Raw genomic sequence first — 17,404 nt, 5'->3', positions numbered from 1 at the left:
CCTGTCCTCTGTCTCTCTGCACCCAGCGCTCCGTCCAGGATGACAGACGCAAGCCCAGGAAAGAAGAGTAAGTGTCCAAGTCGAAACCTCATTTTAATGACCTATCACCACTGTTTTTAAAAAGCCTGCTGGTCCAGAGCTACGACTACTAATATGCCCAATGAAATGTAACGTTTTGTATGGTGGTATTCCAGTGTATAGATATAAAGTTTTAAAAAGGAGGTCGTAGAAAGTGTGTGTATGCATATATACAGTATTTGCCGTACAGGCGACAAGGTGAGAATACCACCCCCAGCGTCGGGCTGATGATGGAGCGATAGGGCTGCCTGAACAAGCACTGTGCTTTATCACAGCGCTCTGAAGAGACGCACACATGCACCTTCATACACACACAAACACACAGTCCGACAAAGTGCTGAACATCAAGGGTAATAATGTGTTAGCAGATAAATAAGGCCGGCGATGGACAGGAGCAGTTTACATGCATCATTAAGGACGAGAAGGTCAGCGGGAAAGATGGCATCTCTGGCTGAAGCTGACAGCAGAGGAGGACGGGAGATGGGAACACGTGGGTGGTGAGGAGTGAGCACCGGAGAGTAGACGGAGGTAATGAGTAAAGACGTACAGAAGGAGAAACGAGGAGGGAAAGAGTGATCGTGCGACGTAGAGGTCTCCATTTTAGAGCCAATATCAAAAATATCATCGCTTACATGTGGCTTTTTCTACTCGTGGTAGCAATAGTGATTCAGCTCGTGATGCTTTTTGGATTTGCCATTTAAAGCACAGAGAGTAAAAGTCATTCTGATAAAGAAACAAGTTGGAACAATCAGAGGAAAGTAGTTAGCAGGAGCAGTGAACCGAGGATGAACTGGCCCCGGAAACAGCTGGTTTACAGCTGAAGTGTCGGGCACGACTCGGCCCCTGGTGCCTGAACCGAAGCTAAATAGACAAGAAAAAGGAAATGGGCGACTGCAGATTAGAAAATGAAAGGAAAAAGCCATAAAAGTCCAATTTTATTCACTAAATATTCAAAGAAAATAGACTTAAGCTTTGTCTAGAATGACAGTGTGTTCATAGTTTACTCTTTTAGCAGTTAGACTGATCAGAGGGATACAGCTTGTAGCACCATATCTGAAGATGGACGTTTGTTTGTCAGAAGGACGCCTCAAAAACCATCAAGTCCATTTACTCCAATAAAGGGTTAAGAGATTCAGGGTGGACAGGAGAGCTGGACCGTCCCTAACATCGTGTCATTAACATTGCTCTAAACTGGCTTTAAAGATCTTCAGCTTTTAAAGGATCAGTATCGGTGAAGCTGCAGCACTGGACTCATAAAGAGACTGATTTCCGATAGCGTCTGATTATGTGTGAGACTCATTGATCTCCACGCGGAAATGATCGTTTCCTCGCTCCCGTTCACATGGAGGTCAAAATGAAGTCTGGTGGGCGGATCCCTGCAGACTGACGGTTTGACCTTCAACCTCTTTGTCCTCGAGAAAGTGTCTTTCTGTGGTTCTGGACGTGGGAAGCGTCTAAAAAAAACTAAAGTCCCACCATGACAGTGATATGAGGACATGTGAGGAAAGAGGCCTTCGTCTTTTTAAACAAACATTTCAACAACTCAACACTAATCTCATTCAGGGAAACTTTTAAAAGGACATTTCATTTCAAACACATGCTTGTGAATGAGAGGAAACATTTAAAAAATCCTAAAAGTCTTTTAGACAACAGGTAGGAAAATTAAAATGTATCTTTGATAGTGGTTTTCGTTTTAATAACAAATACTTTTTATTTCTCTCCTGTTTGTGTCACTTGGACTCAGCTGTGATCTCAGCTGTGTGACATCAGGGCTTGATTCCAGTCTTTAAACAGTAAATTAAGAAGCAAGTAAATGAAATACAAATCTACACAATAACAATAAATATATATGTCTCACTGAGACTGACACAACAACATAATCTAAAAATAAAGACTTTGTGAAATACTGTAGGTTTCACTAAGCTGGAGGTCGTTGGTTCAATACCCAGCTCCTCCAGATCATCCTGAAATGTCTTTGCACACTGGACCTAATGACTGTTCATCTGTGTTGCTGCTGAATGTGTGAATAAGACTTATACTGTAAAGTGCTTTGAGTGTTGATGAAAGTATTTCTGTATCTCTTGCTGTTGTGACAATAACAGAAGTTCATAGTGGTGCTGGATTTCCCCAGACTGGGGGTAAACATGTTTAAAAACTGGTTTTAAATTGACATCGATCCATCTCCTGTTTGTGCTTCAGTCCAGGGAAGCTGCTGGATGTCGACGACTACTACTACAGAGGCCTGGTCACCAGCAGGTCGGAACCCTCCATATCCACAGAGGAAACGTCCCACAGCAGCAGCATGGCCGAGAGTAGGCGCTCCTCGATCAGGAGGCGCTCCTCGGTCAGGAGGCGCTCCTCGGACAGGAGACGCTCCTCGGACCGGAGGCCGCCTGCTGAGCAGAGACCAGCTGCTGCCGGGAGACCGACCAGAGAGCGAGCCGTCACTGAACCAGAGCCGCCCAAACCTGCCAAAGACAACAGGTACAAGCATCTTCACCTCGTGTAGTAGGAAGGGTTTTTACAGAGAAGTGGTTTTATAGCCGGTGGGTCAATAGAGTTTAACCCTTTTTGATTCTCTGCCTGACAACAAATAAGTTAGCTACAAACAGCTCAGACACATGATAAATGACGACTGGAGATATTAAACAAGAATCTTTTCATCTTCTCTTCTGATTCTTTTTGTTTCAACTCTCCATCCTTGGTTCATTTCCCTGTTTCTCTCTCGCGATGTGTCGACAGGCGCTCCGTTCACAGGACGACCTCCACAGAGAGTCGGGCCGAGGACAACCCGTACGACTTCAGACATCTGCTGAGGAAGACCTCGCAGAGACGAAGGCTCATCAAACGCTACTGAAAGCAGGACGGAACCTTTTTACCCCGATTGTCGCACAAACTGTTAATATGTGAAGCGTCATACAAATATCACAAGTATCTGATTCATCGCAGTCACCACCAGTGAAATTCAGCACAACAGAGGTTTGAAGGTAAATATAAATAATACAATGTTACGCTGTTTAAACTCGCAGGGAATGAAGCTTTTATTTATGTCATTTGTAAACTGTACTTTTGCTCATTTTTCTTTTATTCATTTTCTTTCTTTGCTCGTCGAATTTGTGTGAGATTGTTTATTTAAACCTCAGATGTGATTTTATATAATGTCCATACTGTAGATCATGTAAATATGCAAAAATCCTGCTCTTAACACTTTCACAGTTTTTGATGAATGTATCTTTGGAAAATCGGCTTCGGTGTCGTCGTGTTGTAAGAAATGTAAATTCTTCTGTCGGCTGCAATCATCTGGTTTGTCCGTGTAAAAATAAAATATTTTCAAATTCCTTGTGACATTCAATTTATCGTATTCACCGTGTAGAGTCAGGTTATTTTTTAAAGTAGTAATCTCAATATTATTACTGTGGTGTCCAAATGTGTTAACATGAGCAGCTGTGTCATGTTTATCAGACCAGTCGAGTAAAATCCTCTTTTTCATATTGACTTGAACATTTTTCTTTGAGATTCTAACTTTGACCTTTACGTGACATTTTAAAGGAGAGAACCTCCCTCGGGGGGGGGTGTAAGTGAATCCCCGACAACACACACTGACACAAAAACTACACACACAACCACATGCATCCTGGAAATAACACACAGACAACCAGAGAACAACTGGGATATGATCCAGTTTTACTATGACCCTGATTAGCTGGTATGAACAGTTTCTGCAGATGATTCCCTAAGAATTTTAAAAAAAAACACATCTTCTTATGCACAAAACATTAAGTGTCTGCAAAACAATTGTTAATTTACAGGGACAATTTGACGCTATAAACCCACTTTAAAGAATCATAGCTGTACACAGAGATTACCGTGGCTTTGCCAGAGGGGTCACTTTATTGTAATCGTTCTTTTTGGCATTAGATGGTTGTTGGTGATTGCCTCCATGCATCATAACAGATGTGACTCAGTGTAGTTTTGATGCCTGAAGGCGGCGTTTGCTCTCATTCATGCAGGATATAAAAATGAAACAGTGCAGGAGGTGACAGTGGTGGATTGTAACGAGTAATCTGTGTAATTAGGTTGTGACACTATTAAGAGTATTGGATTGTTTCTTTCTCTTTCTTTGTTTGCTTCATCCAAAATAAACCAGTGTCCATATCCATAATTTAAATGGAATAACTGGTGCAACAATAAAAATCCAGATGTGTATTCTTCTCCCTGGAGTTGGGCTACAGTGCGTAAAACAAGTCCTGGGTAATAAGATACTTTTGGAGTGACGCGCCCCGTCTCTGAGAATTGCAGAGAGGAGGGACCCTGTGCGCACTTTACGCGTCTGAGCCGCGTCTCCTCGCCGCCCCGCTGCTCCCATCAGCCGGAGGCGGGCAGTCAGAGCAGCCGGTCCCCGCGTAAGAAGGTGTGCGACCTCCGGGCGGATGAGTTAGTTGTCATTCGGTGTCTGCATGGAGGCTGAGTTCAGCGCGCAGGGGGACGGAGAGTCGGGGATGGAGCTGCTCTGTGGAGTCACGACGTGCGACGTCACCATGACCTGAGGAGAATCACGATGGGATTTCTATAGTGACGTGAAATTTAGGTTGGACGCAATTAGACACGCTTCTATAGGCGCTGCGTGTTCACCAGCAGCTGTAGATTATCGCTGCTTTTTTTAAATCCACATTTCTGCACCAGCTCCTGTTTTTTTGGGCGCTTTTTTAATTTTACGCACGTTTTCAACAACCGCAGAAATTTCCCTGTAGATTTTTTTTGCTCCTTGAACTTGAAGCTTTTTTTTCAATTCATATTTTTTGATTTTGATTCCAAGAAGTGGCTGCGCGGTGCGTGGAGGCGCTGACATTACGCACCGGTGAAGTCCAAGTGTTTTGCGGATTTCTGTGGGAACACAACGCTTCGTGCTCCGTGCACCTGTGGACCAAACAAAACAAAAACCTCCAGCTCCAAGATGCTTTTTGTTTTTCACACATAAGCTGCTTGATTTTTTTGTATTATTTCCTAGTGTCTCCTCATCCTCCTATAACGCGTGAGTCGGATGCGCGGCTGCACCGTGAGCAGTCGGTGCTCTGACCACATTCAGCTCCTCAGCTTTGAGCAGCCGCCGGTCGACGCGTGTGGATGGGCTCTGTCGGTCTCTGCAGCTCCTAACTACCGGTAACGATGGCATCACACGGTTTCTGGTCTCTTGGCGGAGATAATGCGGGGGCCAGCCCCGGGAGTCAGAGCCCCAGTACGAGTGAGTGGCTCTTTTTTTTTTGTCTTCAAACCAAAAACCTCTGGATCCAGGCGCATGCAGCACAATTCATTCCAGTGGGTTATCTGTGCCAGCCCTGCAGGCCTGTTGTATTCACACTGGGGGGGTTATTCCAAGTTGATTGGCGTCTTTTGTGCGTTTCGTCCATCTTAAAGTTGGACTGAACCGCGCTCTCCTCGTGCGTATTTAATGTGTCCCCCCTTATCTTGCAGCCAGGGCTTGGTGCCAGGCGGCGGCCCAGAAATTATCCGGAGGAATTGGATCGAAATTATATGGTAGGTCGTGCATGTGTGCGTGTGGAGAGGATTTGTGCCTCTTATTTCCACCATTACACCCACACGCTGGTTTCACAGGGTAATAAGAACATGTGTATTTCTGTGGTTCGGCAAAGCGCTGCTCAATGTCGGGGAGATGGAGAAAGCCGCCGAGCCCGGCTCCGACCAGCAGCCGCCGCCGCCGCCGGAGACGAAGTCCGGCGACTGCGGCTGCAACAAATCCTGCAACTGCACCAAAGCTTCCGTGGGCTTCTCCGACCTCTATTCAACAGGTACACAACCACACACACACACACACAACATGCATGGCCCCGCATGGACGAGCTGCATTTATCCAGTGTCACGATAAAACACCAGAAATCATTTGTTATTGTGATTCTTCTTGAATGAATAAAAAACATCTGGAAGTGCAGGCATTTTGCAAATATCCTGTCTTTTAATAAAACAGAATTAAATGTGTTTAAATTGCATTGAAATACATGTTATAGGCCTGCACGGAAAATTAGATATAATCAACTGAATGACTGTTTTACGCATGAAATAAAAATGCAGATATCCAGATTTAATACCTGCAAGATATTGTTGAATATGTGTGAGCGGTGGACTAGATTCCAGAGAGGTCACCTTCAGCAGAATCTGATCTGAGCTTCGTTCAGAAGGCAGAACATGTCCTTCACGTCCTCGATGGCCTGTTCAATATAAAATAAAATGTTTTGTTCTCTATGGATGATGGCCTGCAGGAGGATTTCAAAATAAAATTCGACTCGTGGCGCCATTTTAAGGCCTGAACACACACGTGCATGACAAATAAAAATCACCCAGACACATGTGGAATTGCAGGAGAGACGAATCACAAAATGTCTCCCCCTTGCAGATGTTTTATTATTTAATTTGATTTGTATTTCCCAGACCTGTTACCTGCGATGGACGGCGACGCCAAGACGATGACCTTCCTGCAGGAGGTGGTGGATATTTTACTGGCCTACATCGTGGAGTCGTTCGACCGGGAAACGAAAGTGATCGACTTCCATTATCCCAACGAGCTGCTGCAGATGAACAACTGGGAGCTGCAGGGCGAGCCGGCGAATCTGGACGACATCCTGATCAGCTGCCGAGCCACGCTCAAGTACGCCATCAAGACAGGTAGGAGAGCATCTGGATTACGGTGGAAACATCTGGATTATAGAGGCGACAGCTGGATTATAGTGAGCTGCAGAATGCATGATATAAACTACAGGACACACCCTCTTTTTAAAAAAAGCGGCATCTTTTTATCTTTGAGGCAGAACAGGCCTGAAATGTGGCCTAATGTGCAAAACACGTCCAAGTTCAAATATGTAGAAGCTTAAAATCTTATTAAATCAAATATATATATATATTAAAAATAATTTAAATCGTAATAATGCAGTAACAATGCAGCAAAAAAACAAATACTATTATAACACAATAAATCTACTTAAGACATGAAAAGATCAGTATCAGTTTTATTGATGTTAAACATATGAACGAGAATAAAACAAAGAAACCAACAGAAAATGACCAGCTTCATGAGCAGGGTGTGGTGGGTGATAAATAAGGTGTTAGAATAAAACATCTGTACTGGTTTTGTTCCTCCATGAGCCTCAGACCAGTAAGAGCAGTGCCGCAGTAAATCTGAGACTAATAATAATCATAATAATGATAAGAAGAAGAAGCAGGCCTCACATCATGTCTCCTGACTGCAGACACACACACAGCAGCAGGGTGGATTTCACACCACCACACATACTGATCTTTTTATATCATATTTTGTATCTGTTTTAACTCTTTACTCAAACCTGCACAATTTAGCAGATTTAATAAAACTTTAAACAGTTTATAGTTGTTAGCGGATATAAGGACATTTTAAGTCATATCTAAGTGAATAGTATTTATAATAATAATGTTGTTATTGATTGATGCTGATCTATAAAAGTATCGATCTTTGATGTTGATCTTTGATATTGATCAGATTTAGAGAATAAACAGAAACATTTCTATATCAAAGATCCATGTCTGGTTTGTTTTGTGGTTTTATCACTTAACCTCAAACCCTCATAATTTATAAATGATCTTTTAATAGTGTTTAAATAAAACAGTGTATAACAAACAAGCTGATAGAGGAATATTTATATGTTTATAAGTGTTAAGTTATTTTTTGTTATTTATAACCTCCTATGAAGAAATATTCAATAATAATATCTGTGTTTTATAATATTATTATTGAGTATCTGTGTGTGAACCAGCAGCCAATGACAGGAGAAGTTGTGCAGCAGTGTTTCATATATATTAACACTTAAATCTGCATGTAAATAAAATTAAATAAATGTGTTAAGGAAACAGAATTCATTTTAGAAGCTTCTCGGCCTAAAACAAAGGTGGATAAACTCAGATTGTTTCCTACATTACCCACATTGCACCACGTTTTCCATCATTTCAAGTAGATGATTGTAAACGTCTCTGCTGCTGCTGCTGCACAAACTCAGCATAAATGCACAGGGGGGGGGGGGGGGGGAAGCATATTTCAATTGCTGTGTCCTGCCTGCAGATAAGACCCCCCCCCCCCCACACACACACACACCTCACACCCTCTGCCTCCTCTCTTTCCACCCAGCCCACCCCAGGTACTTCAATCAGCTCTCCACAGGATTAGACATGGTCGGGCTGGCAGCCGATTGGCTCACATCCACCGCCAACACCAACATGTGAGTGTGCGCCGCCTCGCTCATCACGATGTTAAATGGTGATAATGACGATGACAATGGATTCCATTTCCTGTGTGTGTGTGTGTGTGTGTGTGTGTGTGTGTGTGTGTGTGTGTGTGTGTGTGTGTGTGTGTGTGTGTGTCTGCAGTGGCTGATAGCAGCTCCCCCCCCCCCTTTTTTGTTCACTCAATCATTCCAAATGAAAAGGGGTGAAATGAAAGGCAGACCCCACCCCCCTCACCCTCCCCTCTTTACTCCCCCCACCTCCATCCCTCAGCCCCCCCCCCCCCCCCCCCCCCCCCCCCCCCCCCCCCCCCCCCCCCCCTAGTCCCTGTGGGGATTCAAGGGGAGAAAATTAGCTCTGAAATTAAATTCAAACTAATCTGGAGCTAATTTCACTGTGCGTGTGTTTTTTGGTGCGATAAAACCCGGGGCGAGCGTCGGCCTTGGCAACCGTGAGACACTGCAACATAAACCTCATGTTGACGCGTGGGTTTTTAAAATGAGAGCAGCTAATACACCGTGGACTCGTAGAGAAATGTATCAGCAGGAACATACTGGAAATGTACTTTGTTGTTTTTAAATGCAGCAGGGATGAAAATGTGCAACTACTGTACAACAGGGAGAATGTATGAGTCGGACGTGCTGCCTTCAGGGTGTAGAAAAGGAAAAGTAAATCCTATCACCCTGTTTCCCAAACAGTCATTAAATGTTTGTGTGCTGCTCAGGTTGCACGTTCTCTGTGCATATTAATGTCGATCATTGCAGTTTGCCAATGTTGTGGTGTTGCACTTTGTTAATTGGGTTATCGGACACATTTACGAACATATACTTTCACATTCATGTGCATATTATCGATCAAATCTAGGATTTTTCTAAATCAGGGGCCAAAGTTTACATAAAGGGGCCAATTATATGTCCAACATCCGTGCACAAGTCCTGATTGAGGCCTTGTTTCCTGTTTCGAGCACATTGTGGACTTCAAAAAAGCTTAAATAAAAATTTACATTTATTCTTATTATTGTTCATACGTTTTATTCTTATTACAACTACTGCCAGGACAGGGGCCCTTCAGGGGCCGATCAGATATCAGAGGGGGCCATTTCTTTCCTGCATTCGCCCCTGCTGCAAATCGTTTTGCCCTTTTAGAAACAAACAACCACAAAATATTGTGTTTTTATCATTCCAGATTTTAAAATACTTCCTCTGCAAGACGCATCAATTCTAAACATGTCCTTGAAACACACAAACTGCAGAGGAAAATAACTGAGGAGAATGTCTGTTTTTTGGGCTGATGAGTCATGGCGTGTTTTGTGTAACCGGCACCACGTGATGTCGCTTGTGTGACGCAGGTTCACCTACGAGGTGGCTCCTGTCTTCGTGCTGCTGGAATACGTCACTCTGAAGAAGATGAGGGAAATCATTGGTTGGACGGACGGACGAGGAGACGGCATTTTCTCTCCTGGTACGTCAGCATGTGTGAGGCGACGCCGCCCCCCCCCCCCCCAGCACCCCCTCTGTTCCACTGCAAATGGAACTGGCCTTGTGTGTGTGTGTGTGTGTGTGTGTGTGTGTGTGTGTGTGTGTGTGTGTGTGTGTGTGTGTGCTGCAATGTGTCAATTTGCATTTTGATGATGTAGATGGAACTCATTTCAAAGCCAATTAGCATAGAATAATTCCCCCAACTTCGGCCCCCACCTCGTCAAGGCCCCAGTATTGAATCCCTCCCGTGCGTATTCGTGGTCGTCACATGATGAGGACCAATCACTGCAGAGCTAAATGTCAGACTGCGATTGGCTGTGGCCCCCGTGGAACGTGCAGCTGTGACGTTGGATGCTGCAAACAAAAGATTTCAGTCTTTGTTGTTGTTTCATAGTTTTAAAGAGAGTCAGAAACCCAGCGTCACTCCCATGAGGCCTTTCTGTGATGTGGGGCCGACGTTGATAAATCACAGAGACCCTCTCTGTCCTCTAGGTGGTGCTATTTCCAACATGTACGCCATGCTGTTGGCCCGCTTCAAGATGTTCCCTGAAGTGAAGGAGAAAGGAATGTCATCGGTTCCCCGATTGGTGGCCTTCACCTCCGAACACGTAGGCATAAGATCCACTGATAGTCAATACGTGTCTAATACTGATCACTGATGGATGTTTTATCTGTTTCATGGAATCAGACGTCAAAGATCTTCTCTAAATCCAGAAAAAGCAGCCAAACCTTTTTATGATTATAATTGAATCTGTTTAAATCCTCCTGTGATGTCACACTGATTTTTCCCTGGTATCTTTCAGAGCCATTTCTCCATCAAGAAAGGAGCAGCCGCTCTCGGCATCGGGACTGAAAGTGTGATCTGCATCAAAGTCGACGAGAGGTAAAGTCGACCTTTTATCCCAGTATATGAATTCCAGTACTTTTACTCGAGTACTGTACTCAACTACACTTTTGAGGTACTTATATTTAATTTGTATTTCCGTTTGCTGCTATGTTTTACCTATATTCCACAATAATCCTAGAGGAAATATTGCAGTTTTTTTTACTTCACTGTATTTGTATTTCAGCTCCAGTTAATTTTTGTATAGAAGAGTTTACAGAAAATGAAAAACAATATACATGTGTGTAATATATAGTATTGTACAACATATTACAGGTTTTCTTTGGCTTGAGACGCTTCACGAAAAAGTACTTTTTATAGTATTTGGGCCCGTTGTCATCAGAGTTTACAATCTTACACTGTCATGTATAGTAATATCACTAAATAGTAACACAATCATTTTTATTCCAGCCATAATTTAAATATTCTTTATCAATTAAAGCATTTTCTTCTACGTCTGAACTCACAAACAACCCAGTAAACAAGTGTTGTGTTCTCACAGCGGTCAACTGATCCCAGCCGACCTCGAGAAGAGAATACTGGAGGCCAAGCAGAAGGTAACGTGACGCATGTCTGTAACTGTTCTCCACACACACGTTACTTCATTCTCCACTGAATCCCCTCAGCCACGGGGACGAGGAGGGAGAGCATCGCTTCATGTGTGTGTTTGTGTTCACGCAGGGTTTCGTACCTTTCTTCGTGAGCGCGACCGCTGGAACAACCGTGTACGGAGCCTTTGACCCGCTCATCCCCATTTCTGACATCTGCAAAAAGTACGACATCTGGATGCATGTGGACGTGAGTAAAATAAGCAGAAATCTACACACACACACACGCACACAAATGTGATCTCAGGACTTCAGTGAAGGGACACACAGAAAAACACAGAGCTCACCCGAGAGTCTGACAAATCTATTACGTCTGTCTCGCCTCTAACTGCCTGCGGTTGACCCAGATAGGAGCCGGCCATTTCCTATCTAACGCTGGAGATTAGAAAAACTGGAGCAGAGGCTGTAAATCATCTCCCTCCCCTGACTTTGCCATCATGGCCTCTCTCAGTGAAGCGTCTATTAATGAAGGTCATTTAGTCCTGACGGGGGGGTGGGTGGGGGGGACACATCTATTAGGAGACGGAGGCGGCCTCGTCCCTGCCTCCTCCTCCTCCCCTCGCTCAGACGGGGAAAGACCACGTCCTGTTTGTGGCACATGACGATGATGTTGTCGGTAAACATGTGTTGGGTCTTTGTGTGTTTGTGGACGCAGCTCCTACACAAATGTGTGTGTTTTGTGGCCTTTTTAACTGTAAATAGTGAACTTACAAGACCCAACATTCCTCTGGTATTAACTAAATATGTATTTGTGTCTGGATCTGCACCAAATGACACAAGGAAACTGTCAGGAAGTCAGGGGGTCTCTATTACACAGTTTGTCCACTAGAGAGCAGTGGCAGGTTTATCAAGTGTCAAAACATCTTGTACAGAACATGTTGTGTTCATGTTCATACTTACAAACTCACAACCAAAGCTTTAACGTGTTTTCCCTGTGTCGTGTGTGTGTTTGTGTGTCAGGGTGCATGGGGAGGAAGTCTGCTCATGTCCAGGAGACACAGGTGGAAGCTGGACGGAGTCGAGAGGCGAGTTGTTCCTTCTTTTTCTGTGGAAACACAAACATAAGAAGCTGATGAGGGTTTGACGTAATGACGCATGATGGTTGTTTGTGTTGTTTTTTAACTGCAGAGCTAATTCAGTCACATGGAACCCACACAAAATGATGTCGGTCCCTCTGCAGTGTTCGGCCCTGCTGGTCAGAGAGGAGGTACGTCCCCTAACACAGCTCACAGGACCACTGCGTTTTATTGTGGTAATTCACGGCATGTAATCGTCGCCGTGGCTGTGATCCCTCCACAGGGTTTGATGCAGAACTGCAACCAGATGCACGCCTGCTACCTGTTCCAGCAGGACAAACAGTACGACCTGTCCTACGACACCGGGGACAAGGCGCTGCAGTGTGGACGCCACGTGGACATCTTCAAGCTGTGGCTCATGTGGAGGGCCAAGGTGAGAGGAGCTGCTGTTGTGGTGATAAACATCCTGTCTCAGTTTGACGGTGACGTCTTTCAAATAGGAAAAGTGAAAACCAACAGGAAGCCACAGCGAATTTCAAAAAGCTTGAATGTTTTGTATCTGTAAAGACATTTTCTGCAGCGGATATAACTGCCTCCATTTTGTGGATTATAACTTTTCTGGATTTGTCTATCTTTTGTCTATTTAATATTCTCATTTTATTTATTTAAAACAAAATCACTTAAAAGACTAAACTGTTTTCTTCTCCAAAACCGATGACCTACTTTTCTGACCTGCTTAAACAGAGAGAAGCGTAGAACTCAGGCTGCCTGTCGAAATTTGACAAATACAATTGATCTTCTCTATCAGTTAATCATTTAAGATGTGAAAAGGTTTAAGCTTAAGTTTGTGAAACCAATCACAATGCAGATAGAACCATATAAGTCCATGTTATTAGATAATATAAACTTTATGATGGTGTCTTAAAGTAGAAAAATGGAAAACTCGATCGTGAAAATAAATCCTGGATCCACATCTTGATCTGCAGTAACAATTTTAAGGCAAATCCAGGATTTAAACGGACTGAAGAGATGTGAATCTTCTCCCTCTCAGGGCACCATCGGGTTCGAGGCTCAGATTGACAAGTGTCTGGAGCTGTCGGAGTATCTGTACAACAAGATCAAGGACAGAGAAGGATACGAGATGATCTTCAACGGGAAGGTACGTCCACGTTTCATCCTCCACAGCAGCTCCCATCGCTCCCCGCGGCTGCTTCTACCTCGGTGTGTTCAGTTGCATGACGGGAGACTTGATTGGCACACAGCGCTGCTCTTGCTTTGTGTCGGCTGAATGCCATTTTTACCTCTGGCTGCCAGTATAATGTGCTGCTATTATGTTTAATGAATAGCATAATGGCCTGTGATTGCTCATCTGCATATGAATGGGACGGAGTCTGAAAGATCGTCCACCGAGCAGAGCTGCAGCAACACAAACACGTGCGGGTACGACGGGTTATTAAGGTGAAAACCTCTCATGCTCGGACACTCGGAGTCGTTTTATGACGAGAGTCTTTATGTTTCAAGTCTGGTTGTTTTCCTGCTGAGCCACAAAAGGCTTAAAGCATCGTAACCCAGAGGGCTGATGGGAAAACGCCAAGTGCTCTGGGCAGCGGCCCAGGTGCTCACGAGTCTGTGGCTCCCATTAAGCCTTTACATCAATCTGCTGTTGAATATATGAGCATCAAACCAGCCCGACCGTAGAAACGAGGCCGCTGTGCACGGCTGCTCATCTGTGGGTATGAATGAGTTTCAGACATGTAGATAATATCTGAGAGGAGGAGGAGGAGCCTGTGTGAGGCTGGGAACATGGACTGGAAGAAAGCTCATCCATTCATCTCACGCGTCCTGAAGTTAGAGGCATGGGGCCTTGTTACATGTCTCATAGTCTCTACACAGCCGTTTATAGAATTTACAGGGGTTCTTAATTGCTGTTATTGTGAACGAACGTAATCAGCTGTTTTCGGGGGGGCCCTCTCTGCTTGGGGCCCAAACCTATAGCCTGCTTTGCCTAAGCTGTCGTGACGCTGATGCCAGGCAGTTCTCCAGTATGAGTTTGTGTGCCGTAATAATGTTTAAATATTTATTTTAACCGTTTTACCGTGATACTGATCTGTTCTGTTTCCGTGATGATGTGATTCCATGTAACACAAATTGCTTTCCCTGCTCTACACGTGCACGTGTTTGCTCTTGTGTGACTGTGACTCGTGTCGACTGTGCGTCTCCGCAGCCTCAGCACACCAACGTCTGCTTCTGGTACCTCCCTCCTGGGATCCGCTACATGGAGGACAAAGAGGAGAGAAAGAAACACTTGCACAAGGTGGGTGAGCGCAGATAAGGCGCCTGACTGCACTGTCGACCAAAAGGAAAACCCACCTTTCACGTGGCCTATAAACCTTTTCCCTCATATCCAGCCTGACCGTTACATGTCCTCCTCATTAGGGACGACAAAGACGATCAGTTACACAAAAAACTACTTTTGAAAACGGGTTTAAAAGTGTGACAGAGAGGAGCGATATCACACAGCAGACTGGGAGGGAGTGAGGTTATTCACTTAGCTGAGGTGACGGCCATTCAGAGGGTCCCTCAGCGGCAGGGGTCCACTAATTGACAATTAGGACAAACAGATGGCGGACGTGCCGGCCATACAAAGGAGCCCCCTCGGTCACATCTTTCTCATAATCCGCCGCATGGAGAGGTTTGAAAGAGCAGAGTCATCGTGGTTCAGCGGCCGGAGGATCCGACCAGATTCCTCTTCTACTCAGACTCTGAGACCGAGACCGAGTCGTGACGTAAAGTTTCCCAACTGGTCCGAACTGGAAAAGACGGATTAGACGGAAACCTGCAGCTGCTGACTGGTTATTTTCCAGAGCTGTCGGCTGCAGCGCGACACCTGCAAGACATTAAGCAGAAATGACTTATTCTGTGATGAGGAGTGTGACACGCTCCTATAGGAGCCTCTATGCAGGACTAACTGCTCCAGCAGACTGGAATTGGACAAGTGAAATTCAAACCAACTCTTATTCCTTCAGGAACTTCCTATACCTCCACAGTTATTACATTTTATTTCCCTCCGGGATCAATAAAGTATCTATAAGTTTATATATATTAAAATTCCTATTAGATTATGTTGTACCTCCAGGTTATTTCAGTCAAAGCATCTTGTTACTGAATCTTATGCTAAAGTCACGCAGATATTTATAAAAGAAACTGACAATGATTCCTAAGATGTTGTTATCAAACGATAAATAAAAATGTATAAAAAAGAAAATACAAAAACAACCAATTGTATAGAGCTTTAATTAAAAAACTATTTTTACTTACAGCCTCGTGCAACTTTTCTGCATTGTTCATTCTGTAAAATGAAAGTTTTCATATCAGCAAACATAAGCCAAGATACTGAGACTGTCAGTGAAAGGATTATATGTTGATCCTGATAAAAGACTGAAGTATATAAATTGTGTTGTGGGTTTGTTAGAAGTGAAAGTTGTGTTGTTGAAGGCTGCAAAGCAAAGTAATAGTTTCTCTAACTTTATTTAATTAATAACTTCTATTCTATTGTCCGACATTTCAAACTCTCCAGATTAGTTCTGCACTTTTTTTCAAGCTCTTTCCATCAGCGACCTCATTTCATTTCCACTCTGTAGTTTGGATGTTAACAAACCGAGCTGCAGCAGTGACGTCGTCTCCACAGTTAGAATAAAGATTGTGTTTATTTCGTGTCTGATTGTTTTCCTCTGACTCTCGTTGGTTCACTCTGGACGTGTGTGGCTCTTTCAGGTGGCCCCGGTGATTAAAGCCAGGATGATGGAGTACGGGACGACCATGGTCAGTTACCAGCCACAGGGGGACAAGGTCAACTTTTTCCGCATGGTGATCTCAAACCCCGCCGCCACCTTCGAGGACATCGACTTTCTTATCGAGGAGATCGAACGACTGGGCCAAGATCTATAAGACTCGTCTCACCTCGTCCTCACGTTCTTTTCCCCCTTGGCGGATGAATTGTTTGTCGTGAATGTACCGGTAAACTTTTCTTTTCTCTCTCTCTCTCTCTTTCCTCCAAAGTCACATATTTAAGAATATATTTGAGAAAAAACCCCCACAGATGTATCCATATATTATGTATTGTAGCTTTGCCGTGGACTGACTTGGTCCAAAGCGATGTAAAAGTGCTTCTGTCTGCTTTTCCTGTAGCGTAGATCCCAGAGTAGTGTCAGTTGGTGATGTAACTCTACGTGTACCTCTTCGTGATTTGAAAGGCTCGTGCAATAGGTCGATGAGGAAGAGTTTTATTTTTCAATCATCTCTCATTTGCCAAGTTTGTCGTTTAAGTGCCAAATGTGGTTGTGTTCTATTGTAACTTTAACTTTTAAAACGTCTGGTTTAAAAACTTTGAAAAAAAAGTGAGAAAAAAAAAAGCACTTCACCTTACCTCAGCTTATTCAACTGCCTTCACATCTGCACATCATCCTCCTCGCAGTGATTCTCCTTTAGTGAACCAGCACATGATAAAAAAATAATCCCAACTAGAGCAGAGGGTCGTTTGGATTCAGAAGGAACAGAAAAGTAGATTCAAAGGATGTTGGTCCATCGTGTGTCATATTCAATTTGTTGTCACCAAAATGGTTTCAGACATAATAATAATATAATAATCTAAGGTTAGATTGATCAGAGGTTCATGTAAAGTTATCATCCTTAAGATTTTCTTCATTTCAAGCCCAATTTTAGGGTTTGGAGCAGGTGACTTGACAGAGAAATAACCAATCACAGAGATGTAGTTCCTCCAGTTTAACCAATCTAGCGCCATTTGGTATCAAATCGATGTAAAGCTAGCTCGGACTGTCCGCTGGCACACGAGTGGAGATTGGTTTCTCTGGATCTCCCCCGAAATCATCGTCTATGATGGGAGGAATTGTTTCAGGGCATCTTACATTCACAAAACGAAACCATAAAACAGAAAAAGAGGAAAGAAAAACTGAAAAGGTAAAACACGTCTCCTTTAAAACGTCATTCGCCGTTACCCTCACTAACGGGACTAAATCTTAAGGATGATAACTTTAACTAAACCTCTCATTAGTGTTACAT

The 17,404-nt window shown here is 43.8% G+C and overlaps 2 protein-coding genes and 1 long non-coding RNA gene across 9 annotated transcripts in view; 2 read left to right on the top strand and 1 right to left on the bottom strand.

The window, feature by feature from the left end:
• The window catches only part of myo3a (myosin IIIA), a 38,592-nt gene extending 34,950 nt beyond the window's left edge, over positions 1-3,642 (top strand). For 6 of the 7 annotated variants that reach the window (XM_034572922.1, XM_034572923.1, XM_034572919.1 and 3 more), the window contains 3 exons: positions 27-67; positions 2,278-2,562; positions 2,821-3,642. In XM_034572922.1, the coding sequence (XP_034428813.1) occupies positions 27-67; positions 2,278-2,562; positions 2,821-2,935 (441 nt within the window). In that variant the 3' untranslated portion in view covers positions 2,936-3,642. The remainder of the gene's footprint in view (positions 1-26; positions 68-2,277; positions 2,563-2,820) is intronic. The other variant, XM_034572925.1, reaches the window with a different exon arrangement.
• A 507-nt stretch (positions 3,643-4,149) lies between these two features.
• Positions 4,150-16,722, top strand: gad2 (glutamate decarboxylase 2). Its single transcript, XM_034572980.1, has 16 exons — positions 4,150-5,320; positions 5,551-5,613; positions 5,730-5,885; positions 6,523-6,756; positions 8,246-8,336; positions 9,689-9,801; positions 10,311-10,426; positions 10,622-10,701; positions 11,204-11,258; positions 11,383-11,499; positions 12,270-12,334; positions 12,438-12,516; positions 12,609-12,758; positions 13,377-13,484; positions 14,550-14,639; positions 16,100-16,722. The coding sequence occupies exons 1-16, from the start codon at positions 5,245-5,247 to the stop codon at positions 16,271-16,273; spliced, it is 1,767 nt and encodes a 588-aa protein (XP_034428871.1). The 5' UTR covers positions 4,150-5,244; the 3' UTR covers positions 16,274-16,722.
• On the bottom strand, positions 16,329-17,289 carry LOC117754214. Its single transcript, XR_004612361.1, has 2 exons — positions 17,160-17,289; positions 16,329-17,024 (listed from the first exon to the last, which is right to left on the bottom strand). It is a non-coding gene; the product is annotated as an uncharacterized LOC117754214 (long non-coding RNA).
• Between the last annotated feature and the right edge of the window lie 115 nt (positions 17,290-17,404).

Source organism: Hippoglossus hippoglossus, chromosome 20 (genome assembly GCF_009819705.1).
Source record: "Hippoglossus hippoglossus isolate fHipHip1 chromosome 20, fHipHip1.pri, whole genome shotgun sequence".
Lineage (NCBI taxonomy): Eukaryota > Metazoa > Chordata > Actinopteri > Pleuronectiformes > Pleuronectidae > Hippoglossus > Hippoglossus hippoglossus.
The sequence above is the reverse complement of the archived record's forward strand: the minus strand, read 5'-3'. Positions and strand labels throughout refer to the sequence as shown.